Genomic DNA, 26,752 nt, shown 5'->3' on the forward strand with positions numbered 1-26,752 from the left:
AACATCTCATACCTTGCAATGGATCATCAAAGTGTTATTAAGGAGTGGATGTGAACAGTGGATGGCAGATAGTGAAGGTGGATGTATAAGAGAGAGTGAGAACATTGCTGGTGGTTTAATGCACAAATCATCAAGTCCCCTGGTGAAGGTCACCTTGACATGTCTGCAATGCTGGATCCTCTTCTGTTGCTAGACCCTGGTTCATGTTACATGAGATCTGCCAGACAATGATCCAGGTCTGTCAATGCACCCTTGACTACACAGCAGTGAATGCTCTACTCTGCTGAATACAGTGACTATTGTGAGCTGACTGAGAGCAAGATGGAGCTTGGATGGCAGAGTTTTCATTAGAAACATGCGATACTTTGGTGTGAAACTTGAGATCTACGTCACAGAAATCGGCCGCGCCAGCTCTGCTCGCACCACCCCCGTGTTGCTTAGGGCAGGCCCTGGGGTCATATCAGGAATTTGCCCCCGGGGTGTCATCCGGTATTACCTCCTCTAACAGGAAACAAACACCAGTACTCTATTCTCAGACGGAACGCTGCCATGTCAACCTATATCGATGTGCATCTCCTCAGAGACTATCAGTCCGGCACCTATGAAACTGTGATCGTACGTGTTCCTGTCTCTGTACAGTATTCATTGGATTGGAGCTCCGCATCACAGAGTGCCCTTCATGAACTCCATTACCTTACCCGGGAAACTGAGCTTCATCCTTTGCATGACTCTCTTTCTGGCATCCGCCTCGGACTGGAAACGCCGTACAAAGATGATGAACATTGGGTCTCGAAAGACGTCACCTTTGGGATTTTGCAAAAAGTGGAGGCCGCGCTCCGAGGAGACTCTCCCACATCGCTCCTCCACCACGAAGATGCTGGTACTTTTCCATCTGCACGATGCAACCGGAAGATGCTCAATGCTGAGAGTTAGACTATGAAACAATGTTCTGTCCATTTATAGCGCTCTTGAGTCGAGAAGGCAAAAATATCACGGCGCACAGGCGGGATTCATCCCCGGAAAGGGTCATATATGGTATTGATGCGCTGCAGATCTCTATCCCTGATACGCCAACCCCGACAATCACAGTTTATGATTTTCTGTAGTGACGTTCAAGCCCTTTTATGATAAACCTGGCCGACCTACTGCGTAGATCCCAGCCTTTACCCATATCCGCCTCTACACGCGGCGACATAATATTTCGACTACGCCTTCTGCCCTGTCATACGTGGAGAGACAACGAGCAAACTGACCAAAGCGACGTCCGTGATTTAATTCTCACTTCACCTACGCCAGCTTGGGAGTATCCAAGGCTATCCCCTCCTTTGTTCTCCCGCCTGGTGCCAAATTCGGGTCAGCAATATGCTGGAAAGCAGTGCACAGCTGTCGACCTCGATTGCTTTGTCATTGCGGTGGCGGAGCCTCTCTTCATGGCTGAAGGCGAGCCATTCACCACAGCAACATGATTTTCTGTTTGATCAACCCTATGTTATTTTCTGGTAGATGCCGCGCATACATCGTCTCCGGTGGCCTTTTCTTCCTATTCATGTTCTTCCGACCATGATGAGACGCCGTCCAGTGGTACCCCTCCAACGAGTCCCTTGCCGCCCACTTGGTCTGCTCTGAAAATTGGTGAGCGATGAATTCTGTGACATTGTTCTGCCCTAATTAGCGTAGACAATGCTCTCATACCCAGGGCACGACGTCGGAGCACAACGTTCTATCCTTCAGAAACGCACGAGTAGGCCCATTAAATCAAGTCTGGAAACCTCACCACATTACCTAACAGAACTGAACGACGACGCCCTGCTTGGACTTTCTCTGTGCAAGATGTAGAAGCGGTTTCCTGGACCCAATTGAACTATCAGACTTCGGGGGAAACTAATCGCGATCTTCATAGCTTGTTGGATGGCCTTTTCCGCCGCGGTCAAGAAATGGCAGATCTTTGGATGATGGCTGAGAAGCTGGAATCGTGCACATTCCATGATAGTTTGTCTGGATTTACACCTTTACCCAGCTTCTGCTTTGACACGGATCACAGTACCTGTTTTGGACGACCCATTCAGTTCTCTCCCACGAACACCGCACTCTCTTCATTCTCTCTTACTGGCCATGGGAGGTACTTGGCACACTAATCCCTCTGTGCAACTACTGGACCTAGTCGAAGGTGTACACTTGTTAAATCTTTCTCTACAATGGTGAGTGAATTCGCCTTCATGTATGCATATACCGTTACGCAAAGGCCTCCAGGTTGTTCCATCTAGAGGACGAGCAAATTCAAAAAGGGGCATCTGATATCCTCCACTGCGAACAAGATGGCAACATGAAGATGCAGAGCTATCTGAGGACGGATGCCATCTTAGAAGACGATGGATTACTCCCTCCTCTAGAACATGGAAGCATGCAGCTAGGCCATTCTGATCGGCGCGGACATTGTGGTGCTGATAATTCCCCTGCGTGGTCTTGTGTCTGGACCTAACCTGTCGCAAGCGTTTGAACCAAGGGGTCTAGACATGTGGGCCCTGCATGATAGCATGCTCTTAAGGCCTCAAGATTTAAAGAAGCATAAGGACTGCGGCTGGAGCATGTGTCCTGGGAGTCGTATAGACTCACTGCTCGCATTCATGTCCTTGCGATCGTCAAACACGACCATGGCCCTCATGAATGGCCATCAAGCCCTCTGAGCTCCTCGGGGCAGGTTCAGCAATGCTTCGTGCACAATGTACTCGTGACGATCGTTCTTCAGTTGTCCAGAAACTAGTATCATCAGAAGCCACTGTATAACTGCGCCTCTTTCACCTTCTCTGATATTACGGCATGTGCCTTGTGTTCGGCATCACACCGCCATGTGACTATTCAACATTCGAGATGCCCGGATTCATGATTCCATCCATTAATAGTCTCCCCATACAATCATCAATTCCTTGCTCATTGTTTCTGCTTCATCTACTCCCAGCACCCACTGCCGACTCTTTCTTGGTCCTTATTTGCCACTACTCGACCTTAATGACGAGCTTGCCGGTCGTACCACGGGATGTGATGTCGGTTTGCGATTTCCTTACTCCGTCTGCAGTGAAAGGATACTCATCATGCACATGGAACTTGAGTACACCTTTGTCGATTAGCTCAAAGAGCCAGCTAAAATATTCGGCTGACTCTTCCGCTGTGACGATGTAGTTCCCAAGACTAAGGAAGGTAAATTGGTTAGAAGCGTTCCCATCAATGGTCTCTCCCAAGCATACTCACGTTGGTCGAGCGACCTTGATGTTCTTTCCTGCGAGCTTCAGAGGGGCAAATGGGGGCACTACGTAGGTTCTCATAAGTCAGATCACTCAGATATGCGAGCGTTCATCTCACCAACGCCACTTGCGTTGCCGTAGGTAACGATGGTGCCCTTGCGCCTGATCATTTCAAAGTCATCTTCCCAACTAAGAATAGTCAAATGTTGGCCTTCTTGTGAAAGCGATTACATACGTGTCTTTGCCAATTCCGTCCAATATGACATGACATCCTTTTCCGTCAGTCAACTTCATGACTTCCTGGATCACATTTTGCTCCTTCGAAATGATGACATGTTCCGCTCCATTCTCTCTTGCCAATTGCGCTTTTGCCAGAGTGGAAACCGTGCCGATAACGTGGGCGCCAAGGTAGGAACACGCCTGGACAAGGGTTCAAATGTTCACTGAAAAACATCTCACATTCACAGAGCCATGCACACCTGACACAGTAGCAGACCGACACCTCCTGCAGCTGCATGCACAAGGACGTAATCTCCTTTCTTGACGGTATAAGTCTCTCGGATCATTGTCAATGCTGAGAGACAGTTATCAACCCAGATCCACATGCGGATACCCATCTCGGCCAAGGAACAACATACCCGTCAATCCTTGTAAGACACAGAGGGCACCGATCTTCGTCTCTACATTCTGCCGTAAATTGTCACAAGTGTGGTCAACAGATACAGTGATATTCAGCTCACCACAGGAAGTTTCCAGCACTTTTCCCACGAAGCCGCAGCGTACTGGGCAAAGCTACCTGACACAGTGCAGGCAACTCTGTCTCCCACGTGGAAATTACGCAAAGCGTACTGCTCAGAGTTGAGCACAGATTCTGACGTCGGAAGCGCCACAATTGTGCCAGAGCATTCTTCTCCCAGGACAAGGGGCAACGGAAGGGTATAAACACCTGCTCTCTTGTAGGTGTCGACTAAAAATCACAGCAATATCGATACGGGAAAGGGCAGGCAAGAGGAGGTGCACCAACCATAGTTGACGCCAGCCCATTCTACTTTGACGAGAACCTTGTCCGCAGATGGGGTAGGAGTAGCGACTTCTCCCAGTGCAAGCACTTCCGGCCCCCCAGTCTTTTGGACAAGGATTGCTTTCGTGGTCTTGGGAAGCGACATTGTGCTAAGGCAGCGGCTTGAAGACAAACGGGTGAGAATTGAGGTCTGTGAGCACTTGTAATACAAGTATGTGCGAAAGGCTGCTCTTATGGCATTTTCAGGCGTGTTGCTGTATGGGCAAGTTAACGTCGCGGCCCGACCGGTTGTTCCGGCCACGAGTGCCGGGAGCGGCATTGCCGCCACGACCCTAGCCCACGACCATTCATTTCCAAAACCTCTCACTTCCCCACACAGCACACTTGACATCAATTGCAGCCTGCACTAGCGTTCAATCTAGGCAGTACTGCACACGCTATTCGCTTGCTGGTTGGTCGCGCCGAGTGCAGAAGACTCTCTGCGTGGATGTCTGCAGCGTTGTCAACGGCGTTCGATCTGTTACCTGCGCCACTGGATGGTCACCATATCGAACTGCCCTACGCCTCTTTTGCAACCTCCAGACCTGACTCGTTCGGCAGCCCAAATGTCATTCCTGCAGCGCGATTCGACAACCGCGCCCTTGCACCCCCAATACTCGTGAAGAAGCGAAGCAATCTAGCTACTGCACACACCTCGCTCGAATCCTTCCCCAACACCGACTTTTCGGAGGTGCGGAGTTCCAGTGAGACGACTGCTGCCACAATATTTTCTATGTACGGAGAGGAAAGAATCCGAGCACCAATGGCAGAAATTCGCCATCGCTCGAGACCTACCACACTCGACAAAGAATTGTCCTCCGTCCCTCCGACAAATTCGTTAGTGGCCCCAAGTGACGTCGAAACGAGCGATGCACCCAATATACTGCTCAACGTATCTTCTGAAGAATTCCAAGGTACATCCTCCGGTGTTGGTCTCGCCGTGCCCCAAGTAGAGAGCGGTCTACGACCGCCTTCCCCCCGAATCACCATCTCTACACAATCCACCCCTGCAACAATCTCCCGCACCTCCTCTCAAGCGTACTCAGTGCAGGCGCCTGACGAAGACGACGATTGCTATCATGTCCGAGCGACGTATGCAACCCTGGACCACGAGGGAGTGCCCGGAGATGGTTACGATGAGGGCATAGAGAGAACCCGCACTAGAGTGGTTTCCTCGTATTCTGTCCAGGAAGGAAGCCAGCTGAGTGAAAGTGGCCTCACCGAGAAAGAGGAAGGGGTGTTGAAGAGCCTGGATCGGTAAGATATCAATCTGACCCGTGATCCCTGCTCTGATCCCGCACTAGGTATGGATTTTACATGGTGTCAGAAGCCCACCACGATGCTCGTCTTGCTTTGTTGCCGGCATTGCCGCTGAAGAAACGCTTGACCCACGTCAGGCTCGCGTCGCGGTCTATGTCGCCAAGCCCACCGGAGCTACGTGTGCCACCTAAACTGCGAGAAGTGCCAAAAGATAAGGAGATTGAGAGGACGGACAAATGGGAGCGTATGATGCGAGTGTCAAAGCGAGACGATGGAGGGAATGTGGCTGCATGGACTTTCGACGAACGGAAAGGACGGAAGGCGAGTACGCTGAATGCCCCCTTTGGTTTTGTTGTTCATTTACCACAGTTGCGATCTCGACTATACAAGGGAGTGCCGGATCGATGGAGGGGAGCTGCTTGGTGGTCAGTCATAGAAAGCAGACTCAATTGGCTAGATGTGCCTCGTTCGCGTCTTTCAGTTGAACAATTACAGCAGCGTTACTTTGTATTGGCTTCCTTGTCCTTTCTGCAGAAACCTGACACGATCCGCAGGAGCTCATCAACCATCCATCCACTTTCGACATACAAATCGATCTCGATGTACCCCGTACGATCACTGGCCATGTGTTCTTTTACACACGCTATGGTTTAGGGTGGGTCCAGCAGATCTGATGTTCCGATCTCTAGAGCTGATCAGGCTGGCAGTCAACGATCCTTATTCCGGGTTCTCCATTGCTTTTCTCTCCTTTGCCCAGATTGCGGGTATGTTCAAGGCATGGGTCCTATCGCCTCCACCTTGTTGTGTTATCTTCAGCCTGAGGTAAGACGAATGTTTACGTGGTAGACAACAGCTTCCCTTACTTCCTGCCAGCGAGCATATACGTGCATGGTAAGATTACACGATGACTACCATATGCACAGCATCTTCCAGCCCGGTTTTCCTGGTCTCCTCGAGAATTTGTACGTGCAGGAACGGATCATGGAAACGATGTTGCCTGACGTTTATGCGTCGTTCGTGAGTCGATTTGACTTTTTGTTATGTGACCGGCTGAAAGTTCGGATAGCGAAAGAACACGATATCTTCAACTTCTTATGCTACTAAGTGGTACATTACGCTTTTTGCCAATGTCGTCCCATTTCAAACTCAAATTCGTATTTGGGATGCATTTTTCTACGAGGGTCGCGATCTGATGGTAGCCATGGCCGTCAGCATCATCTGGGTGTTGAAGGGTAGCTGCAGCACAAAGTGTGGCTTCATGTTGGCTAACGCAGGAACAGACCACCTCGCATCGCCAGACGCTACCTTTGAAACGATCCTTTCCTTGTTGTCATCCTACTTCGTACCGCAGGACGAGAACTCCATGCTGGCGTGGATTCGCCACATGTTGGATGACAAGAAGCTGCGAAGAGACATCGATCAATGGAGGTCTGATTGGGCGCGATTGGTGGAGGAAGGTGAGTCTGGTAGAGCACTACTTTAGGTACATCATTGGCATGTTATCCCTTCCCATCAACCGCAAGTGTAACATAGAGTCATGCAAGTCTATCAATGTAGCTACTAGTGGGAGCCGATCCTCAAGATCTTGGTTCCTTTCATTCCACTTTGCGATGTTCCTACAAGCATCTTTCAGCAAGTGCGTCGCTTTGTAATCAACCTACTAACCGGTTTGTGTGTTGTTTCATGATCCACATGAACAAAGCATCTTTCGACCCCCGGGAGTGCTTCAATCTTGTCTTGCATGGCCTGGCTAATGTCGTGGGACTTCCACAGAGGCGTGTCACCGGGCATGACAATGTCGACCTCAACAAAATATTCCTGTTATGATTTGAGATACAATTGGTCTCGATGAAGGTCAGATAGAGACACTGACGGGTCCACTCTATTATAGCTCAGAACATACACTTCCTGCTAAGAAACGAACGCACGTGGTATGCTCGCACAGTGTCTATCTTGTCGATTTCATGGCTGAATGTCAGGGCCTTATAGATGACGAGCTGAACAAAATCATGGGGGGCGGCTTTGCCCGCCAATAAGGCATATTCCTTGTAAGATGTACGAGTCCATGCCAAAATCACACCTAAAGCAATCTGTTGACCATTGAATGAGATATCTGGCACACAAAGCAGTCATATCGCACAATAAATCCACCGGCAGGATCCAACCCTGTGTTGCATTGTCAGCGTCCGAGTGGAAGCAAACACAGAAAACACGCACACCACCTGAGCTTGCTACCTCCCGCAGACATGAGAATACCTAAGGTATTGACTTTGAGTTAGGCTCGCAATCAAGCTTCACAACAAGCTCACCGAAACTATAGACGAACAAGTCATTACGATGATCCTCCCACAGAATTTCAACCTGACTGGATGCTTTTCGCACGGAAAAGCAGTAGATGAAGAGTAGCACCTTCACACCTGCAATATTTCCGATTAAGATAGTGCGACAGGCACAGGAGGACAGATACGTGCCGAGTGCGGCTGCAACAGCGATGATTGAAGGTAAGTGGAAAGAGTTGGTGTCATCGCTATTGTTGTGGTCGATGAGAGTTCGTACGGATTCGACAATGACGACCAAATTCACCGCTGCCATTCTTGATGAAACATCTGAGGTGGTAGTTTGATCCAAAGGCAAAGGCACTCACAAAGATCCTGTTAAAGCCATCAGCCTAGGAAGGAAGCTAGAATGCTACAAGCACACCATAGATAACATTACCAATCGTCTCTAGACGGTTTCCACCCACAGGCCATTTATTCACATCCAACTTCTCCGCCTTTTTATGCAGCCAAAACAGCATGACGTTGCTTCCGATATCGAAAACAGAGTCGATGCCTGTCGCAAGTAGGGAGAGGGATGCTGAGGAAGCGGCCGCGTAGACTGCCCCCATGTCAATTGCGGCTCACAGGATCTAATAGACCACCCACTTTGGAGTACAGAAAGACAGAAGTTCGCCAGCAAACTTGCCCACACAGCGATCTTAACCTGAGAGTGGGTACTACATTAGCGCTCATTGGGTAGAGTCCGAAAGGGACTAACAGGTGTCTTGGATTCCTCCTCCGCCTCTTTGGCCTGCAGCGTGATTTCATCCATCGGGGTCAGCAAGCTGTGAATGAGCTGATTACACGGTTGAGTGAAAGGGAAATGCATTGGACGAGGGTCAATATTATACCTCATTCTGGCGAGCATGGTATCGGGCGAGCATCCTGCCTCCCTTCTTTCTGCGCAGTTCCTGCAGCTCCCCTTCCGTCTTGATAGCACGTCTGAATGAGTATGGATCCGACTGTATTCCTTCCGCAGGGGGGTGCTGCAGCTCGGTCTCCTCATCAAGATGGAAGTTGCGGGCCACGGTGAAACCGCTTGACACCCGGCGGAGAGAGGGCAGTTTTGTTATAACCTGAGTGGTTGTTGCCGTCGAGGTCGCCATAGTGAGTGTAAAATCAAAGGCAAGTATTTTCTGGTGGGAAGGGAGTAGGAGTGAGGTAGAGGAGTAAAAGGAAGGCGAAAGTGCAATGCTGGCCCACAGCATCAAATTCACACCGGAGCCGATGGGCGCCTAATCCGGTTACACGGATTTCCGGTTCCAGGGCGTTAACAGTTTTCCCGCGAAGATGCCGGCAGAGGACGCAATATAGCGTCATTCCATTGATGTTTGTCAGCGAGTGGCCGTGCTTCCCCTTGTATAAATGCTTTCAAGGGCGCTGGCCAGCTCGATAATGGGCTCATTCCTCTCAACAAACTCCGTTGTTCTCTCCAGATCCCATTCAGTTATGGCATCCACCAAGCAACTTGTCGAAGTGAGCACAATGACTGCTATATTAACGATAAAGGCTGACGCTTTCGTACCAAGTCTGCGATTGCGGAAAACAGAATTGTCATCTTTTCCAAGTCCTATTGCCCCTATTGCCAGCGCGCAAAGGGCGTCCTTGCGAAGCACCCTTCCTTAATCTATGAGTGCGCGCCTCTGTCTTTTCGAATGAGCACAGAGTCTAAACGCTTGAAAAGGCTTGACGAGAGGGATGACGGTTCGGACATCCAAAACTACCTTGCCCAAAAGACTGGGCAGAGGACCGTTCCCAATATCTTCATCAAGCAGCAGCACATCGGAGGTGAGTAGCGGGGTTTCAAAGGTGTTCGGAGACCAATATTGACCACCATTGCATTGCAGGCTCTGATGATCTCGCTGCTCTGGAGCGCTCGGGCCAGCTCGCGAAGCTGTTGGCCGCTTGAACACTATCGTGCATGCTATCTAATCGTTGTCCGCTGATACCTCCAGATGGGTTCAGTAAGAATAGAAGTATAGTTAGTTGACGCTATGTATATGTTGTACGCATCTTGTGAGACGGTGAATAATCCGGGAATCCACGTCAGTTTGAGGGAGAGAAATCGGATCGTCGTGCTATGTTTGAAGGGGTTTGCCCAATGGAGATCGGAGTGGAGGAGTGTGACGCAATTGATAAACACAATTACTGTTTCTGCATGCCGGAAATCACATACACCAAGGCTCTTTATACAAAACAGGGATACATTTCAGCATGGGAGGACAAAGCTAAATGGCAGAAACAAATCGAAGAATACAAAGCGCTCATACAGTTGCTCTCCATGCCCATGTATAACAACCTCTTAACCACATCGGTGCTTCAGCTGCATCCAGGTCTGTCATTGACTGATTGATGAGGTCGCCCACAGCAACCTCTGAGAGGCCGTCCGCTAGGAGAATAGGCCGCCCAGCATGCAGGAATGATCGTAGATCTTCCCTGATGAGATGACCGACCATTCGCAAACGTCGGGCTTCAGAAGAGGTGCCTGGACCGACGTCGTGTCAGTCGCATGTCCGTGCGTTAAATGATCATCGCACCATGCATCCAGGGTGTGGCAGGGATCCACACGTCCTGGTAAACGATCTCGCTGAACCCGCCAGACTGTTTGCAGTAATCCGGCATTCGGGCACCAACATTGATATTCCCTCCCCTTCTTGAAACTGCTCCGACGAACGCTGCTGCAAATCTTGCGAGACCCGGGGGATCCTTGTGCTCTGTTTGCCTGCCGGTCGGATCAGGGTGTCGAATGCCCATCGGCTTTTTGTTTGAATCAAACACATAGTACTCCGCTTCAAAAAACAAAGCTAAGCCGCCAGGGCGCAATACGTTCGCGATGTCATAGGCAAACCGTGCATAGTCCCTGATCTACACCAGATTTAGGAGGTTGCGAGTGTGATTGGGAGAGGCGTACCCCAGAACAGATATGCCGAGCGTGAACGACATCAAATTGGTTGTGAAAATGGGCCATCCCTAAATTCACATCGTCCACTGTTTTGACGTCAGACTTTGCGTTTGACCTCAAGACGAATTCACGCACCTTCAAACCTACAATTCTCCGGCAGAGGTCTTAGGTATTGTATGGGAGAGAGATCCACTCCCACAACCTGCGCTGCCGGAAACTCGCTTGCTACCTCCACTGCCCAAACACCAGTACCTGTACCGAGATCCAACACGGCCTTTCCCGGTCCCTCCAAAACTTCTCGCACAGGGCCGAGGTAGTTCCCATCGTTTAAGATACGGAAGATATTATGCTGGGTTTCCAGTCGCTGAAGATAAACGACGTGAACCCGGGTTTAGCTATGTGAAGTTGAGGACACGCACGTTTATCTCCTCGTCGTCAGCTGGTAGCATGTAAACGTCGCTATGTGCATTGATTGCCCGCCCGTGTACATGTTTGAAGCTTGCTTCCCGAAGACTCTCTGTCAGACTGTACACGCTGGGTGCCGGAGAAAGGCCAGGGGAGCCGACTGACTCGGTGTCCATTGGATCGGAGTCGTGGGTGTAAGGTGATCCTGGCGTTGAAGTTGACATTATGGGGGAAGGAGTACGAGGTTCGTTGAAATTTCTTGACGAGTAGTAGTAACTGTTATAGGACATGTCGGGGGAGGATGCGGCAGAGTCGGAGAGAGCGGGAGCTGTAGATGGGAGAGACCAAGTGGGACTTGGAGAAGATCCGATACTGTTATTGCGGTTACGATGTACGGAAGAGGCTGAGGATGAAGCGGAGAAATAAGAGTTCAAGGAGGAGGGCTGGTGCGGGGCTTGCCATATGCAGGGTGTAATGTGGTGTCCATCCAATGACTCTGACTCTCTGAGAGGATGGAACGGATCGATCTGGGCCATAAGCACAAGAGTGAAAAGAGAAGCGCGGCTCCGGCGGCAAATTGATTCTCGGGGCAGAAGCGGGTCGCGCGGGTGATAAGGACGTCGCCGTGTTACGTGAGAGCAGTTAGGCAGTTAAGGGGGCCAAGGGTACCAGCAGGGGAGAGGAAGCAGACAGAGCCAAAGTCAAAGCCAAGAGTACAGAGGCAATATAGGTGTGGAACAGAAGCAGCTCCGAGATGTTACAAGATGAAAGATGGCCAAAAACAGAGGATAAAAGAGTGAATCGGACTCTATTGTCGTGTTGGCAAGGTACAGTAAACATCACTCACTTCCTCCCCCTTTACTCCCTCCCCATGCACCGTCGGCGGAGGATGGGTTAAAGGCGGACCAAGCATCCCTGGTGATTAACCTGGAACTAATAATTCATGAAGGGGTACAATCACGCATCTTCTTCCCCACAGCCTTCCTCAATATGGTTCCCCTTCTCCATGTATTTGTCACACAATACATAAGTGAGAAGTGAATGTCTTTATTTGGATTAAGCATGTAAGCTTATACAAATATGCTTCGTCGCAGTTGATATTGTGCCCACAGGATTCGCACTCCGTCGCACTTTCGTGGCCGCTTCTTAAAGGGGGAGGGTTTTATGAGACATTGTCTACCGTTTGCTTCCATTGTAGCTTGGCCCTCGGCGCCTCTCGTCGTATCTCCGGTCCCTTTCACGTGCACTTCGTCTACCGTTCACCGTCCTCCGCCGGCGCCCGTCCCCCTGTGGCCCCGTGAATGAGCACCATGTCCCCATTCTCTTTCTGCGCGTCTTTACCTCTTCCAGAACACTCTTGCTCCCACAACCGAATGCGGCGACCGGTCCAAATTACAATCACTGTCGACGACAAGCATACATACATACTGACTGACAACACCTACTACTATTGACCTGGTCTACTCAGCATGATGCTTCTTTCTTCGAATAACTGCTCCGTCTACGGCGAGATAGGTTGCATACGTTCGATCGGCCTCCTTACGGCCCGGTCGGTGACAAGAACCGACGACTTGCTCGAAAACGTGTAAACCCAAACATAGCCGTACCTGTGTCTCTGTCAACCCCGCGGACAACCCGATACAAGGGGAAATGTTCGAATCGCTATTCTGGGGATCCTTCCTTCTTGCTGCCCTACAGTTCTTGAACCGGCAGAGCCTGGCAAACTTGCGCGAAACCTGACTTGCTGGCTGCACTGTTTCTCCAACCCCCAGTCAGGAGGGTTCTATGTGCGGGCTGGATCTGCCTCTTGGGGACTCGGAACATAGGAGAGAACTTCCGCCAGGGGTTCCGAGAGAGCGCCACTCCACGCCAGAATGGAGAGACGAACCTCATGGAGCCCCGTCTAACGACTACTATGCACGCCAACATCATCCCAACAGGGCGCTTGAACCCACACACCACCTGAGCGATAGGTTCACCCACCTGTGTCTTGAGACCACTTACGCCTCAGTGACTGGTCAACGTGCGCAAATGCTACTTTCTGGGTCCCAATCCCGATTGGTAGACTACGGTATGCGCTCCGATCGACACCCTATCACCGGATTTTACATCTCAAATTGCCAAATACCTTGGACCGGTGCGGGCAAATGCCCGGTAGGTCTTGTGTTGTTCTTCTATGCCGTCCCCTTGCTGGGTTGCAAGGTGCTGCCATCACTGATGAACGCCGCCAGCGCCATCAGCTTCTGCTTCCCGAAGTCTGCTCGGGTGAATGGTTGGCACCTCGGCAGCCTGACACGTGAGGCCATCCACCCATACCGTCCCTTACTCCAATTAGCTGGTGCATTATCCTCGACAGAGGTTGGGTCCCATCAGCCAGTTTGTTGTTCCGCACAACTCCACTTAACCTTATAACGACGTATGCTGCAACCAATATCTGTCGCAGAAGCCCCTGACACGACCGATTTGCTGAGCCGGCTTTCACCCTTTCTTCAACGAGCAGACGACGCAGCTTCATATCCCTTGGATGGTCCATAACCCACACCTCGAGCTCTCAGAGCTTCCGACGCTCGCTGTAAAGGCGGGAGACTCAGAACCAAGTCCTGCAGAGTCATCCAAGGATGTGCAGTTGATCAAGATAATCGAGGTTCATGAAGAGGTCCTTCAAAGCAACATTGATGAACGAAGGCTGTTGAGGAAACTAGATTGGTCGCTCATCCCTTGGCTGGCCTTTCTTTTCTTCTTGTCTTTTCTTGATCGAACGTGAGCCATTGATACTTGTAAGTGTCGCCGATATCGTAACCGTTCTCGATAGGTCGATCGGAAACGCCAAGTTGTATAACATGGAGGTCGACCTTCACATCACGGACAACCAGTATCTCATCGCTCTGACGATCTTCTTCGTCCCATATTCGCTCATAGAGCCCCCTAGCAACGTTTTACTGAAGCGTTTGCCCCCGCGCATCTACTTGTCCTGTATGATGCTGCTCTGGGGCATTATGATGACCGTGCAGGGCCTCGTCAGTAACTTCGGCGGTCTTATGGGCATGCGGTTCCTGCTTGGGCTTTGCGAAGGAGGCTTATTCCCTGGAGTTACATATTATCTCTCCTGGTATGCATTCTCATATTATTTGTCCTAATGACAGCAATCTCACGAGGCGTTCCCGACAGCTGGTACAGGCGTGCTGAGTATGGAATTCGCATTGCATTCTTCTTCTGTGCGGCCACTATCTCTGGCGCCTTTGGTGGTCTGATTGCTGCTGCGATTTCTGATATGAATGGCGTTGGGGGGAAGACTGCATGGGTGGGTGGATCCCACAGCTACGTCGGGTCCATTTTATTGAAATATTCTCAAGGCATGGATCTTCCTAATCCAAGGGTTTGTCACCATCATTGTTGGCGTCATGTCGTTCTGGATAGTACAGGACTTCCCGGCGACAGCTAAATTTCTGACCGAAGAAGAACGTGGGTCGTCCAGAGGACATGAACTATGCCAACACGGTTCTCACTTTCTTTAGGGGAGTTGGTGCTTGAAAGACTGCAAGAAATGGACTCTTTCTCTGCACCGGGTGAGAAAATCAACCTGAATTCGATCATTGACAGGTACATGTGAATCTATTCTTCTTAGAACTTCTTGTCTGAGAATTTTGATAGTGTCACTGACTGGAAAACATGGGTTGGAGGTGTGTGACAGTCTTTTACACTAGAGCGTCCGTTAACCCCCCGGATTCACCCAGTGATCATTTACGCAGGCGTGTATGTTGACCGCCATAGCAATAGTGACCAGAATTTGAATATGCACAGTGAGGTCCCCATATACGCTTCAGCACTCTTCACACCGTCTATCATCAATCAATTGGGTAAATGACAGCACCGTAGGTCCAGCGACGACAAGCTGATCTCGCTGCAGGATATACGGCAACTCCCGCCAATCTTCTTTCAGTTCCTGTGTATGTCTTGGCTGCATCTTGTGCTTAGGTGTTGGCTATACTGCAGACCGTTTGAAGACCAAAGGAATATTTAACCTGTACGTCCTGAATAACTCTCATGATTTTTTTCTCATTGGTGCAATGACCAGAGTATTTTCGGGCCTTAGTGCGTGATAACGTGTGGGCCACGTGAGTAACTTTTAATGTATTATCAGGTGCTACTGGCTATATAATCTTGATATTTTCTCGCACGCCGGCCCTCTCCTATTTTGGAGTGTATCTGGGAGTCTGGTGCGCCCCTCTTTTTCTCTATGGAGACGAGTTAGTATGCTAACAGTGTGTAGCATGTATCCACTTGTCCGTGAGTGTACTTTAAACCATGAAATAGCCCACGTTGATCCTGCTATATCATTCAAGCCAATACTTTGTGAGCAGTTGTGTTTCATTACGTTGATTGTCATGGAGATTCACAAAGCGCAGAGCTTTTGTCTCAAACAATGTAGAGGGCTCCCTGAAGCGAGGAGTTACACTGGGTATTGTCATCGGCCTCGGGAACCTTAACGGTATTGTTTCCTCCAATATTGTACGCCTTCTCCCTTTACCGTTGCCAATGAAGTCACTCACACCTCGCAGTATCGCGCACAATATCAACCTTGGTAAGAATGATCGTTTTCGTGTCTTTGTGATGTTGAGTGATCACAGGTACACCATGTCCCACGGCATCGTACTGCTCTACGTACTGCTCATCTTCATCGGAACGGCAGTGATGATGTTTTTGCTGAAGCGGGAAAACGACGCCCGTGACCGAGGAGAGAGGAACGAGACAATAGGAGCCCAGAGTGACGGTGCTAAGAACCCGAATGGCACTTTTGGCACAGTACAGGAAGCAAAGGTATGTGCGTTCTGGTCATGAAGTCGGGGCCAGCTCTGAATGTCCAGCAGTTGGCAAAAGGAGACTATTGGAGCGGGTTCAGATACACGCTGTAAAGGGTCACCGTGAAGCGCGATTCATGGACAACGCTGTGAAAGAAATGACGCTGCTAGCAGATACGCAAGATTCGCAGAAGAGTCTGGTACCATGCCGACAAGCCCTTTCCATGGTCGTAAATGTCATTCAATTGGGTCCTATATCCAAGCGACATGTACTGTATTAAGCGCCGAATGTCCCTTGAATAAAGATAGCAGACCATAACCAGTGAGTGAGCAAGTGATTGACCACTTGCGACTGAGCAAATAGAGAGAAGGAAGGGGAGGTGAGACATGCCACGCTAGACGGGCTGGCTCTAGATTTTGACCGCACGCCAGAAGGAAGCGTACATGTTTACCCTGTCGATGGACTTCTCCGGACCAGACCGAACTCCGAGAGGAAGGAGATCGAAGCCCTGTTCCTTGAACCTGGATAGAAGTCAGCATGGCACAGTCGTACCTGATAGGGGAGCACGTACATCTCACAATACCATGGCTGTCTTGCGGCTGAGCGCCAGAAGACCATACCACCCGGAGCGAGGGCACGATACATGGCTGTCACTTCGTCCCTCGCGTCCTCCGAGCCGGAGTCGAACCAATCCAAATGGTCCATGATCACCGCACGAGTGATGGAGCCGGGCGCCAGGCCACGGAGCACACTGTCAAGCAGAGTCAGAGTCAGCAAATGTCGGGAAGAAGGCGATGAGGGCGTACTTGGTGATCGAGTCGGTGTGCAGACGGAAGGCGTCCATCAGAGCGCCGTCGTTAGCCTTGAGAGCCTCAAAGCCGGCACGAGTCAGGTAAAGTGGGCACGAGTCGGCGGTATAGTGACCGAGGAGGCACTACAGTCTATGAGCACGTGGAACACAATTCGAATAATAAGACAGCTTACGAGCAAGAAATGGTATGCGCCATGCTTGAGCACGGCGGTCTTGGCGATCGGGTCCAGGGTATCCCTCACGAATTCGAAAGCCGTACCTTCATTAAGGAACATCGCCCTCTGGTTCATGGGTACGCCGAGCGCGTTCCAGCAGAAGACGGGGTTGCTAAGGACGAGATCCACAAATGTACGGTTGAGGATGACGGGGCGGAGCTTTTCGCGCCAGATCTTGTCCTGCTCCTCGACGGTGTCGCATTCGCACATCTGTTCTGCAAAGTCGCTTACGCCCGCAACGGAGAACACCCACTTGGCGAGGCGCAGAGCCCAGCCAGAGTAGCCCCGGCGGTAGAAGGAGGAATGGTATGCCTTGGAATTGATGCGCCAGAATGTGTAGGCGTTGGACGAGAGGTAGGGAGAGATGGTCGAGTCAAGCAGTTGACGGAACTCGGGGTGCTTGCCGTCGCCGAAGAGCTTGAAGAAGTCGCCGAAATCGAGGGACCTGGTAGCGGCGAGCTTGAGCTCCATGAGATGGCCTTGGCTATATACTGGTCAGCAGCGGGCAAATTATTTTGGAGAGCAACATACCACGGGTTCATGTCAACACAGTGGATACGCTTGGGCTGGGCGGCGATGGCATAGTGCAGCGCGTTATCACCAGCAGAGGTGATGACAAACATCGAGTCCTCGCTCGAGAGCTGGAGGTGACGCATATCCTCTTCCGGATCTTCCCAGGTGAACGAATAAACGAAGGTGCGGAACGCCTTGTGGATCTTGGCCTCGTAGTAGGGCAACCTCCATGGCTGAGGAGTCGTGAGAAGACGCATATGTTTAGGGGAAAGCGACCCACGTGCATGATCTGGTAGTGGAACGAGCTGAGAGGAGGCATAACATTGAGGACGACATGTTTCCTTCCCTCCTTCTCGCCCTCCTTACGCTCTCCCAGAACAGAGTGCATCTCATCCTTCTCGACGGCGCGGGAGATGTCCAAGCTGAGCTCCTCGACTTCCTCGTCGTTCTCACCCGCCTCCTTACCAATGAGCGACAGAGGCGTTGTCGGGCGAGTGGGGAAGAGGGGGGTCCCGGGAGCGGAGAGATTGCCGACGGTGTTGCCTCCTTCGACCTCGAAGGCGTGCCTGTTACGTTCGGTGGAACGAGAGCGAGGCGTGCCGAGCCAGATGTAGTACGGGCTGCGAAGTGTAAGTGCGTTATTCCGAGAACGTGGATGTATGCTGGCTCACATGCGGACAATGAAAGGCACAATGAATTTGTTCCTGCCGTTGTACGATTTGATAGTCCCGAAGCGGTACTCCAAGTAGTCGCGGCGTCCCGGGCTGAGGGAGACATGATCAAAGTCGAACCAGATCTGGGAATGATCAGCTTTCACTCGCAGACAGTTCGGGTCTAGCTTACCTGCCAGAACCAGCGGGAGAACCAGCCGACTTTCTTCCCCCCTCCACCGATAGCCTTCTCGTGCTCCGACGACTCCTTGGCAGCGGTATAAAAGTCCACCACAGCGAGCAGCCCATCATCCGGGTCCAAGACCTCGCCGATCCTGTCCAAGAGGGTGAAGTAGGACGGGATCATGGAGAGCGAGTAGGAGAGCGTGATGAAAGACACGCTTCCCCTTGGGTCTGTGCGCAGCTGCTTCCACTCTGGGAGGACGAATCCCGAGGCATCCTGCAGGAGACAATGGACGTTTGCCCAGCCGTTCTTCTCTGCCCGGTTGCGGGCCACCTTGAGCAAAGGTTCGCACAAATCGATGATGTAGATGGCATCGAAGATTGCGAGATCCACATACTGCGACATGACCTCGACGTTCCAGCCTGTGCCTCCACCAATGTCGACCCAAACAAGACGCTTTGAGGGATCAGCAGCGCGTGCGCGAAGGAGCTTGAGGTGTGCAAGAGAGAGCTTGAGCATGGTGCGCCTTCCCCTGAGTAGACCGTTCCTAGTTGCATCGTAGACTGACGCCTGACCTGTGTAGAACGAGTCAAGACGTGACTGCTGGTCCGAGTGCAGACCGAGTGGACGGAGGAAGCAGTTGTAGAAGAAGAGCCATAGTGCGCTTAGGGAAGACTTGAACCTTGTGAAGGAGAGGAGGAGGAGGATAAGGGGGATTGGGAGGAGGTAGCGAGCCTCGAAGTGATCACCCAGAGGGGTATATGCGTATAACGCAGCGAGGAGGGCTGTGGTGGAAGCGAGGATGACGGTCGCCGTCGAGGGAGCCATTGTCGTCCGACCTGCTGTGGTCGTACGAGCAGGGGGAGGAGAAAGGGAAGGAAAGACGGGGAGTGACGGATAGATGAAGATGTTATAAGGGAACACGTTCAGTGCGCCCCCCTCTTTTCTGTTCCTTCCCTTGAAGGAAGGGAATGTCGCCGCGTTAGGCCGTAAAGTACCATAGATGGAAATATACCATATATCCGGGTGAATAACAAATTACACAATACATCAGCCAATCACACGTCACCATCCAGTGCACGCACACAAAAAGAGGTTGGGGATCACCAAAAGGCACGTTCTAAGGGTCCTTGTCCTTTGTATTCCCAACGGAATTCTCAATGCACGTGCATTCCCCGTGATTGAGCCCTTTTCGGCTGCAATAAATTCATGTGAGGGTGACACGTATCTATAGAGGTCTCACACGAGCACCACAAACATCAGTAGAAGATGCTAGCAATCATTTACAATCTACAATCTAGGACAAACACCTGCCAGTCGCACGAGGTGAACAGCCCCATCTGCTCGTGGCTTCCCACCGGCCCGGCATTCCAGAGGAATTCAACTCTTCGCATAAACGGAACTTTGTACTTTTCGGCCCGCTTCTTTCCATCCCTCCGCCGAAATGTTATTACACAGCCCCGCACACGAACCATCATGCTTCTGCACAAATCAGGAGGGCATCGTTTGATTGTCAGTCATTGTCAGATATAGACAATCACCAAAACAACATAATTTTACTAAATCAACAAGTACATGTTTCACTACCCCACGTCAAGCCATACACACTTAGATGCATTCTATACCCGCAGCCCATTCCAAGACAGACCTAGAAATGGGAAAACAATCCCATGTAACCACACCACTTGCCAGCACCCACTCTCTTCTTTGTTCTTACTACACTGCATACAATGCCTCCCAAACGTATGCCAAAGGTTTACATAGTCCGGCACGGCGAAACTGAGTGGTAAGTCCGTTCCCATCCCCTTCTAGCCCCGCTCACACCCACAAAGGTCACTGAATGGTTCGTCCGGCGTTTCGTGTTGTATTATTACTGACAGACGTATGTAGGGCGGCATGTAAGCCCGTTCTTCGAGCAAGTCTGCTCGAGCTGACAAAAATAGACGGGCACTACCGACCTCCCCTTGACCGCTAATGGCGAAGCTACTATCCTCAAGCTGGGTGAAAAAGTTGCCGGCCCTGGGAGTGCGTCTCCTCCCCCGCCCGCACCACCATGCTAACCAAGCCCAGAATTGCTCGACCCCTCCCTAATCAGCACCACCCTCGTCTCTCCCCGCCTGCGTGCTCAACGCACCTTCGCCCTGCTCTTCTCCTCCTCCCCCTCCAAGCCCTCCGCAACAACAGACCAACGAGTGCGGGAATGGACATACGGGGACTACGAGGGCTTCTATGCCTGGCAGGCCGCTGCTTCCCGTGCTGAGAGGGGGATCCCTTCTGGCGAAGATGGCTGGGACATCTGGGTCGATGGGTGTGAGGGGGGCGAGAGCGCACAGGAGATGTCAGACCGGGCGGACGAGGTCGTGCGCGCTGTCAAGGACTCGCATAAGGCGTGGTATGAGAGCCCGGAGAGGGAGGAAGGGGATGTAGGCGGAGACGTGCTCATCGTTAGTCATGGGCATTTTTCTCGCTGCTTTTTGACTAGGTGGCTTGGTTTGCCCCTCAAGGCGGGCCAGCTGTTCGTCCTTGATACGGGAGGGGTATGACTTTCTTGTTTTTGGAAGGAAGGAGAGGCGCTGATCATATTGGTAGGTCTGTGTCGGCCAGTATTATCATGGGTTAGACAAGACGTCGCTGGGGGCGATGAACCTTGGGCTCATTTAGTCCTCTCTCGACAGAGATAGACCGAACCACAACAGTAGAAGGGATCCATCTCGAAATATAGAGCTAGACTGAGGGAGTATAGAGGGGTTCTTTAGAGGTTAGAAATAAAGAAGCGTTGTAGAACATCAATTATAACGGACAATTCCTACACCGCGCGATTACTTGTTGACAACGACCTCAACCTTGATACTTGGTAATTCACTCTTCCTCTGTCATTGGAAACAAGCTGCCCGCAACGAGGAGACTCTTACTGCTCTTTGTATGCTACGGCGCATGACAGGGCACTGATAACTTGACTCATTGGAGCCCCATCGAGGGTCGAGGTCTGACAACGTTAACAGGCCCACATCACGTATCGACAACCCAAAAAAAATCAGAAAAAATCGGCCAACGTGCCCCAAGCATTCTCGCCCCCATGACTGCAGCTACTAGAATCTTAAGTCCACTTGGAAGGGCGATGCGCCGGTAACTCCCTTGTCGGAGCCCTAGCTGACGTTGAGCTCGAAGTAACATCCTCACATCTTGCATCCAAAACCAAAACCGACAAACAATCAGAAAAAATCGGACAACATGTTCCAATCATCCCCACCTGTACGGCTCTGTGCTGCCAATTTTCCACGCTTTTTTGTTCAACGATCCGTGTTTTTTCTATGGTCGTACACTTGCACGAACCGCGGACCACGGACCACCTCCATCGCCCATCGGCCAGTCCCGGTAAACACGGCGTCCCCAGGCTGGGACATCGGGAAACCCATTCACTCCGCCATTTCCAACGCCTGAAACACCACTGCCGATGTAGTCCTCTATCTGGCACAAGTCTCTCAAATCTACCCAAACCTTGCGATGCCGCCCAAGCGTTTGCCAAAGGTGTTCGTCCTCCGACATGGGGAGACTGAGTGGTGAGTGCTGCCAGCCCGCTTGGCCTGGAAAGAAGGAGGTTGATAAATCGTTCGGCTGATTAGGAGCCTTACTGGTGAGCCTGCCTTCTCTGTTTTCTGTGGTGATCCTGATGTTCCATAGGGCAATATGTAGGCACTCGAGAGCCACAGTATCGGCGAGTTTGACAAAGGTTGACAGACGGGGATCACTGAGCTGGAGCTGACGCCGCCTGGGGTGTCGATGGTTCGCGAGCTGGGGGAAAAGGCTGTCGGTCCTGGAAGTACGCGATCCACTCACATGACGAATGTTACTGAGGCGAGATCAGAGCTGATCGATCCTGGGCTTATATCCAAAGTGTTCATCTCCCCTCGCCTGCGAGCACGGCACACTTTCGAACTGCTATTCTCTTCCTCTCCCGTCAAGCCCGTGCTTAACGTGGAGGAACGATGTCACGAGTGGACATATGGAGAATACGAGGGGTTCTATGCCTGGCAAGCTGCTGCTTCCCGTGCTGCTAAGGGGTTGCCAAGCGGGGAAGAAGGCTGGGATCTCTGGACGGACGGGTGCGAGGGCGGCGAGAGCCCAGAGGACGTGACGAAGCGCGCAGACGAGGTGGTCGGCTTGGTCAAGAAGGTACACCGGCAGTGGTACGAGGACCCGCACAGGAAAGAGAAGGACGAAGGCGGAGATGTACTCATCATCAGTCACGGGAATTTCTCCAGGTGCCTGTTGGCAAGATGGCCTGGGCTTCCACTCAAGGACGGCAAGATGTTTGCACTTGATCCGGGTGGAGTAGGTATGATATTGCATTTGATTTGTACTCGCTGATACACTGCAGGTCTGCATTGGCCAGTACGACGGCAAGTTGAACAAGCGTGTGCTCGGAGCTCTGAATGTCGGAATGATATAGTCAACCATTTGTCCAGAACGATGATCTACAAATACTTGAATGAGAACCCCTCAAAGTTTGCCTTTGTCCCTTTTTCATTCTTCGGCCCACACACCATGGGGCCGATTCTCCACTTGCCACCATTGCTCGTCTTCTGCTTTCCCGCAGCATCCACGTTGAACGCCTTCACCTCGCGCATCATGAGCAGCTCCCCGTCAGACGGGATATTCGTCCACTCTGTGGGCTGGGCGAACGTGTGCCGCACGGTGAGTGTGCTTCCCGTGCGTGTGATTTGGATGTAGAGGGAGTAGTAGCCCGAGTTAAGCGTCGAGGTGGAGTGCGGTGAGAGCGCGATGGACCAGTCGGACCACGGGGAAGCGGTAACGCATCTACACGACGTGAGCATATGAACGTTCCCCGTTCTACATTTTACGCACCCGATCCACTCCTTCCCTCCATCCAACTCAATTCCCGTCTTGAGCCAGTCAAAGTCCAGCTTATCACCCTCATCCCCAGCGATAACCATCAAACACCCCTGATCATACTGCGTTCCCCACTCTCCATTGATCCACACCCCACACACCCAGTCTTTCGCGCCGTCAATAGTGTACCCAAAGAGCGTTCCTGTGCGCCGATCTGCCGGGTCAGGCTCTGGGGTATGCCACCAGTCGGTCTCCGGGGGTGCAGTGATGGTCACCCCACCTGTGGAAGTCGAGACTACCTGCTGTGCAACGGGCAAGACTTTGAATGCAGATTCTTTCCCCTCTTCTGATGAGAGAGAGATGAAGACCATGTTGAGTGCCGAAGGTTAGATACACGGCATCCAGAAGATACAATGAGGTGAATAACAGGTTACGGTCCAGCGAGGCACAATATCGGAGATATAACACCGAACATAGAGACCGCATATCCGGAAGCGAATGCGCTGCTCTAACTGTGGCTGAGTATATATCTCTCATCACGTGCCAACACTGCTCTTCCTGCCTTCCTCTGAAGCACATCGCTGAAACGCTTCCTCTCCGACGTTCAACTGTGCCTCAGAATATCAATATTTAGTCATGGCGCACCGCCTGCATTTTATACTCGGTCTACCTGTGCTATAATAGTGGCCGGAAATAACTCGCTATTACATGCCTGGACTGGCGATGGCTGCCTTACACGTTTCATCATGTACTACTCGGTCGGGTCCAGGATTGATATAAGGAGAGCGCTGTGGACCCACAGAGGCCCATCAACAGCTGGTCTCTGCCCCCCCCACTTACAAAGAACCCTTTACTTCGCACACTTGCTAGACGCCGGACGGTGCGTACATGTACCAAAGCTGATATCTTCCCTGGCTGATTATGCATACAGTCCGCCCCCCAACCCCCACCCCATACGTTAATCAAGCACAATAATGCCGTCCTTCTGCAAAGTCGCCGTCGTACTGGGTCTTCTTGCACCAGCATTCGCAGCTGGTGCTATCGAACCCCGTAAACAAGACTACGAAATCAAGCCCGTTCATCAGACGTCGTTCTTCCCTCATGAGCAAGAGGGCCGCCTTGGACATCACCCCATTAACGGTCACAAGCATGCGAACCATCACCACAGCTTGGAACACCGGATCAAGAAAATGGAACGAGAACTCGAGAGCCTCAGGCAGACCGTGTTTGATATGGAGCACTTCTTCGCGAGCTTTTCACACGTGGTCAGCGTTGAGGGCCACAAGCATGGTCATCATTTCAAGCACCATCACCATCATCATCACCACCACCATCACCACCACAGGCCCCACCATCATCACCACAAACATGGTCACAAGCATGCTCAGCTGCACGACCATGAGCATGAAGAGGCGCACAAACCTGATCACAAGCACGAACATCAACACGGCAATGCAGATCGCGATTTCATAAAGGAAATTGAACGTGAGCTTGAAGCGCCTGAACTTGAAGGGCCAGAGATGGGTTTGGATTAGCGTGATGAAGTCTCTCGATCTGTTCTCTTTATATCATGATGTGGACGACATGTATCCCTGTGCTAATTAACACTTCCTCCGTTCTATATCGCCGAACTGATCCCCAGGGGGGCTCACGGCGTACATGAGGCGTACGATTTTTATTATGTCATTCCGGTGTGAGGTCGGCAACGGAAGCACAGATTTAGCTGAAACCTTCTGCTCTCCGGCCCGCCTTAGTCTCTGTTTCATTCCTCAAGTTTAAGAGCCTCGCAACGTCCGCCGCTTCCTGGCACATTTGTACATTATATGACGTGAGAGTGCTGACTGGCTTCTGCATCGCGTCTTATGCTTCTCGCTGTAATTGACAGCATTCAGTGCCTTATCGGCTTGTGTGCGCACGTCATGTCATCACATGCCCCTTCTCCGTCAAGGCACGGACCCCACTCCGCTCCGGTGATGTCTGATTGAGGGCAAGTAGAAGTGAAAAGCTAACAAGGTCCCGGCTGGCTTGCAATGGCTCAATTGCCACTCCTCTTCCGCCGCCATTAAGGTGGCCTGTTCACGCTTTTGTCGACTTTCGCCGCCCGCACGGCAGAGCTAAATAGCCTCAGCTGATCGACTCTGCGCTGCCCCAAATTCTTCCCCTGGCTACCAGCATCGGGTTTTCGCTGCCGAAAGGAGGCTGGCTGGTTGACTTTGCTGCCCTTCTCGCCTCTCTCGACAACGTCGTCCTGCGTGTGTCTCGTTGACAGCCGTGGTCCGGAAAGAAGTTGAATCGCCATGGGCGCGGTTTGCTCTTGCTTCGATGGGCCAAAGGACGAGCATGATGAAATCGGCGCGTCGTTGCTGAACACACTTTTCTCTTGCTTACTCTGTATTCAGAGATCGCCGCACCTCGTAACACGTACGGCTTCCAGAGCGCGGTTCAGCCACCTAACGCTCCGTATTTGCCCGAGAGCGTGCGCATCATCTCTCGATTTGCGTGTTGATCGATGCTGACCAGCTCTCTTCCAGAGTGTACTACGACCTTCGGGCACCGTAGGAGGCATGCCAAAAGAACCTACACCCAAGCACAGTCGTGTCGGCCTGAGCTCTCGTGGATCCCAGTAATCAACCCATACCATCTAGTCGTATACAGTAATCTTGTAATTGTAACTTGCCTGGTATGGTCGGATTAACTGTGGAAACTAGTGAGGGGTCTTAATAGAAGGAGCAAAGAGCTGTTATAAGGTTTTTACTTACATACTGTACACGGGTATTAATCATCCCTTGTTCTAATCCATCACATCTTCATCAATTGGGAGGCAGTGGTATGAACAAGAAGCCGTGAGCAGAGGTTTGGCGCACAATTCCAGGAGTGGATGAGTGGAAAAATCCATGGAGAGCACTATCTTGGTTTAACATGTATATTGTGATGAGACGCGGTAGGCACACAAGGCGTCTGTAGCTAATCTTTGAAGCGTTCATGTCTCGCCACATGTTTGTCAGCGTGGTCCGTCCTTGCCTACCTGCTTTTTGAGGCACAAAGACACGAAGTGCCTGGTCCACCGTGCGCCGCTGGAACGGGAAGCAGAGAGCAGACTGTGCGGAGGATGTGGCAAAATTGAGGGACCAATCCTTGCAGTTTATGACACAGGAGCCCAAACAGGCAATGTTCAAATTCCTTCCCAATACCAACCACAATCACCTTCTAGTCGGAACATATCGAGCTCATGAATCCGTGCCGCCAGAGATCTCCTCCCCAAAGGACAAGCACGCTTGCAAGACAAAAACCACTCGACGGGTCAGCCATTGGTCGGTCAAACAAAGCGAATCAGAGCGAATCGCCGGGTGCGACCGCAAACGAGGATATACAGCATGATCCTCGTGACGTATGAGTGTCCGTGATGTGGTCGATGCGAAGCTACATGTCAGGTGCGGTTGGTTCGAAGAAAGATTCGATGCTCGCTCCCAGTTGGCCCTGAGGAGACAAAGAGTCTCGGATAGGGACCGGGGGATGATATGGGTGCTTAAACGAGGATTAGCCC

The 26,752-nt window shown here is 51.5% G+C and overlaps 11 protein-coding genes across 11 annotated transcripts; 7 read left to right on the forward strand and 4 right to left on the reverse strand.

Annotated features, from left to right (window-relative positions):
- The first annotated feature begins 1,214 nt into the window (after positions 1-1,214).
- DACRYDRAFT_21776 (uncharacterized protein) lies at positions 1,215-2,715 on the forward strand. The gene is made up of 7 exons (XM_040772546.1): positions 1,215-1,440; positions 1,504-1,615; positions 1,678-1,741; positions 1,790-1,989; positions 2,042-2,198; positions 2,251-2,438; positions 2,491-2,715. Exons 2-7 carry the CDS (start codon positions 1,564-1,566, stop codon positions 2,682-2,684), a joined length of 855 nt encoding a protein of 284 aa, XP_040629730.1. The 5' UTR covers positions 1,215-1,440; positions 1,504-1,563; the 3' UTR covers positions 2,685-2,715.
- Positions 2,716-2,873: 158 nt separating this feature from the next.
- Positions 2,874-4,429, reverse strand: DACRYDRAFT_66006 (NADP-binding protein). Its single transcript, XM_040775801.1, has 8 exons — positions 4,264-4,429; positions 3,980-4,206; positions 3,878-3,926; positions 3,719-3,813; positions 3,475-3,659; positions 3,358-3,428; positions 3,247-3,304; positions 2,874-3,186 (listed from the first exon to the last, which is right to left on the reverse strand). Exons 1-8 carry the CDS (start codon positions 4,403-4,405, stop codon positions 2,994-2,996), a joined length of 1,020 nt encoding a protein of 339 aa, XP_040629731.1. The 5' UTR covers positions 4,406-4,429; the 3' UTR covers positions 2,874-2,993.
- Positions 4,430-5,328: 899 nt separating this feature from the next.
- DACRYDRAFT_115799 (CDF manganese transporter) lies at positions 5,329-8,983 on the reverse strand (the record flags this gene model as incomplete). The annotated part of the gene is made up of 19 exons (XM_040770082.1): positions 5,329-5,556; positions 5,604-5,878; positions 5,927-6,066; positions 6,114-6,214; positions 6,267-6,381; positions 6,433-6,576; positions 6,626-6,791; positions 6,840-7,175; positions 7,225-7,377; positions 7,433-7,441; positions 7,488-7,649; positions 7,700-7,725; positions 7,777-7,815; positions 7,869-8,152; positions 8,204-8,210; positions 8,260-8,436; positions 8,484-8,541; positions 8,596-8,673; positions 8,729-8,983. 12 exons carry the CDS (start codon positions 8,981-8,983, stop codon positions 7,155-7,157), a joined length of 1,269 nt encoding a protein of 422 aa, XP_040629732.1. The 3' UTR covers positions 5,329-5,556; positions 5,604-5,878; positions 5,927-6,066; positions 6,114-6,214; positions 6,267-6,381; positions 6,433-6,576; positions 6,626-6,791; positions 6,840-7,154.
- Positions 8,984-9,323: 340 nt separating this feature from the next.
- DACRYDRAFT_21780 (glutaredoxin) lies at positions 9,324-9,927 on the forward strand (the record flags this gene model as incomplete). Its single annotated transcript, XM_040772547.1, has 4 exons — positions 9,324-9,353; positions 9,407-9,510; positions 9,562-9,665; positions 9,725-9,927. The coding sequence occupies 4 exons, from the start codon at positions 9,327-9,329 to the stop codon at positions 9,784-9,786; spliced, it is 297 nt and encodes a 98-aa protein (XP_040629733.1). The 3' UTR covers positions 9,787-9,927.
- Positions 9,928-10,141: 214 nt separating this feature from the next.
- On the reverse strand, positions 10,142-11,408 carry DACRYDRAFT_50787 (S-adenosyl-L-methionine-dependent methyltransferase; the record flags this gene model as incomplete). Its single annotated transcript, XM_040775008.1, has 5 exons — positions 10,142-10,347; positions 10,415-10,742; positions 10,789-10,865; positions 10,915-11,143; positions 11,199-11,408. 5 exons carry the CDS (start codon positions 11,406-11,408, stop codon positions 10,142-10,144), a joined length of 1,050 nt encoding a protein of 349 aa, XP_040629734.1.
- Positions 11,409-14,024: 2,616 nt separating this feature from the next.
- DACRYDRAFT_106890 (MFS general substrate transporter) lies at positions 14,025-16,097 on the forward strand (the record flags this gene model as incomplete). Its single annotated transcript, XM_040768357.1, has 12 exons — positions 14,025-14,293; positions 14,353-14,485; positions 14,538-14,646; positions 14,700-14,784; positions 14,836-14,864; positions 14,919-14,937; positions 14,986-15,041; positions 15,092-15,131; positions 15,591-15,693; positions 15,744-15,766; positions 15,813-16,002; positions 16,053-16,097. The coding sequence occupies 12 exons, from the start codon at positions 14,025-14,027 to the stop codon at positions 16,095-16,097; spliced, it is 1,101 nt and encodes a 366-aa protein (XP_040629735.1).
- A 7-nt stretch (positions 16,098-16,104) lies between these two features.
- Positions 16,105-19,269, reverse strand: DACRYDRAFT_21789 (uncharacterized protein). Its single transcript, XM_040772548.1, has 8 exons — positions 18,367-19,269; positions 18,195-18,319; positions 17,804-18,143; positions 17,542-17,756; positions 16,969-17,494; positions 16,791-16,918; positions 16,556-16,735; positions 16,105-16,505 (listed from the first exon to the last, which is right to left on the reverse strand). Exons 1-8 carry the CDS (start codon positions 19,183-19,185, stop codon positions 16,394-16,396), a joined length of 2,445 nt encoding a protein of 814 aa, XP_040629736.1. The 5' UTR covers positions 19,186-19,269; the 3' UTR covers positions 16,105-16,393.
- Positions 19,270-20,087: 818 nt separating this feature from the next.
- DACRYDRAFT_106892 (phosphoglycerate mutase-like protein) lies at positions 20,088-21,018 on the forward strand (the record flags this gene model as incomplete). Its single annotated transcript, XM_040768358.1, has 6 exons — positions 20,088-20,143; positions 20,190-20,200; positions 20,248-20,255; positions 20,301-20,382; positions 20,428-20,894; positions 20,947-21,018. 6 exons carry the CDS (start codon positions 20,088-20,090, stop codon positions 21,016-21,018), a joined length of 696 nt encoding a protein of 231 aa, XP_040629737.1.
- Positions 21,019-21,823: 805 nt separating this feature from the next.
- DACRYDRAFT_115804 (phosphoglycerate mutase-like protein) lies at positions 21,824-23,593 on the forward strand. Its single transcript, XM_040770083.1, has 7 exons — positions 21,824-21,917; positions 21,981-21,991; positions 22,039-22,046; positions 22,096-22,177; positions 22,223-22,689; positions 22,736-23,175; positions 23,224-23,593. The coding sequence occupies exons 1-6, from the start codon at positions 21,862-21,864 to the stop codon at positions 22,805-22,807; spliced, it is 696 nt and encodes a 231-aa protein (XP_040629738.1). The 5' UTR covers positions 21,824-21,861; the 3' UTR covers positions 22,808-23,175; positions 23,224-23,593.
- Positions 23,594-24,182: 589 nt separating this feature from the next.
- On the forward strand, positions 24,183-24,681 carry DACRYDRAFT_99808 (uncharacterized protein; the record flags this gene model as incomplete). Its single annotated transcript, XM_040777628.1, has 2 exons — positions 24,183-24,498; positions 24,554-24,681. The coding sequence occupies 2 exons, from the start codon at positions 24,183-24,185 to the stop codon at positions 24,679-24,681; spliced, it is 444 nt and encodes a 147-aa protein (XP_040629739.1).
- Positions 24,682-25,245: 564 nt separating this feature from the next.
- Positions 25,246-26,000, forward strand: DACRYDRAFT_21791 (uncharacterized protein). The gene is made up of 3 exons (XM_040772549.1): positions 25,246-25,560; positions 25,608-25,684; positions 25,740-26,000. The coding sequence occupies exons 1-3, from the start codon at positions 25,506-25,508 to the stop codon at positions 25,833-25,835; spliced, it is 228 nt and encodes a 75-aa protein (XP_040629740.1). The 5' UTR covers positions 25,246-25,505; the 3' UTR covers positions 25,836-26,000.
- The last annotated feature ends 752 nt before the right edge of the window (positions 26,001-26,752 follow it).

The sequence above is a fragment of the Dacryopinax primogenitus genome (assembly GCF_000292625.1).
Source record: "Dacryopinax primogenitus strain DJM-731 SS1 chromosome Unknown DACRYscaffold_7, whole genome shotgun sequence".
NCBI classification, from domain to species: Eukaryota; Fungi; Basidiomycota; class Dacrymycetes; order Dacrymycetales; family Dacrymycetaceae; genus Dacryopinax; species Dacryopinax primogenitus.

Excerpts from the sequence above, each read along its gene's own strand:
- DACRYDRAFT_21776 (XM_040772546.1), top strand. The coding sequence starts at position 1,564 with ATGAGACGCCGTCCAGTGGTACCCCTCCAACGAGTCCCTTGCCGCCCA. Across the intron at positions 1,742-1,789 it reads TATCCTTCAGAAACGCACGA|AACTGAACGACGACGCCCTG; the intron begins GTAGGCCCATTA and ends ATTACCTAACAG. Across the intron at positions 2,439-2,490 it reads TGATCGGCGCGGACATTGTG|CGTTTGAACCAAGGGGTCTA; the intron begins GTGCTGATAATT and ends ACCTGTCGCAAG.
- DACRYDRAFT_66006 (XM_040775801.1), bottom strand. The coding sequence starts at position 4,405 with ATGTCGCTTCCCAAGACCACGAAAGCAATCCTTGTCCAAAAGACTGGG. Across the intron at positions 3,814-3,877 it reads TGTCTTACAAGGATTGACGG|CATTGACAATGATCCGAGAG; the intron begins GTATGTTGTTCC and ends ACTGTCTCTCAG. Across the intron at positions 3,187-3,246 it reads ATCAAGGTCGCTCGACCAAC|TCTTGGGAACTACATCGTCA; the intron begins GTGAGTATGCTT and ends TACCTTCCTTAG.
- DACRYDRAFT_21789 (XM_040772548.1), bottom strand. The coding sequence starts at position 19,185 with ATGGCTCCCTCGACGGCGACCGTCATCCTCGCTTCCACCACAGCCCTC. Across the intron at positions 18,320-18,366 it reads TCTCCCGCTGGTTCTGGCAG|ATCTGGTTCGACTTTGATCA; the intron begins GTAAGCTAGACC and ends GATCATTCCCAG. Across the intron at positions 16,506-16,555 it reads CAGCCATGGTATTGTGAGAT|GTTCAAGGAACAGGGCTTCG; the intron begins GTACGTGCTCCC and ends ACTTCTATCCAG.
- DACRYDRAFT_115804 (XM_040770083.1), top strand. The coding sequence starts at position 21,862 with ATGCCGCCCAAGCGTTTGCCAAAGGTGTTCGTCCTCCGACATGGGGAG. Across the intron at positions 22,178-22,222 it reads AAAGGCTGTCGGTCCTGGAA|AGCTGATCGATCCTGGGCTT; the intron begins GTACGCGATCCA and ends AGGCGAGATCAG. Across the intron at positions 22,690-22,735 it reads TTGCACTTGATCCGGGTGGA|GTCTGCATTGGCCAGTACGA; the intron begins GTAGGTATGATA and ends GATACACTGCAG.
- DACRYDRAFT_21791 (XM_040772549.1), top strand. The coding sequence starts at position 25,506 with ATGGGCGCGGTTTGCTCTTGCTTCGATGGGCCAAAGGACGAGCATGAT. Across the intron at positions 25,561-25,607 it reads GGACGAGCATGATGAAATCG|AGATCGCCGCACCTCGTAAC; the intron begins GCGCGTCGTTGC and ends CTCTGTATTCAG. Across the intron at positions 25,685-25,739 it reads CTCCGTATTTGCCCGAGAGC|AGTGTACTACGACCTTCGGG; the intron begins GTGCGCATCATC and ends GCTCTCTTCCAG.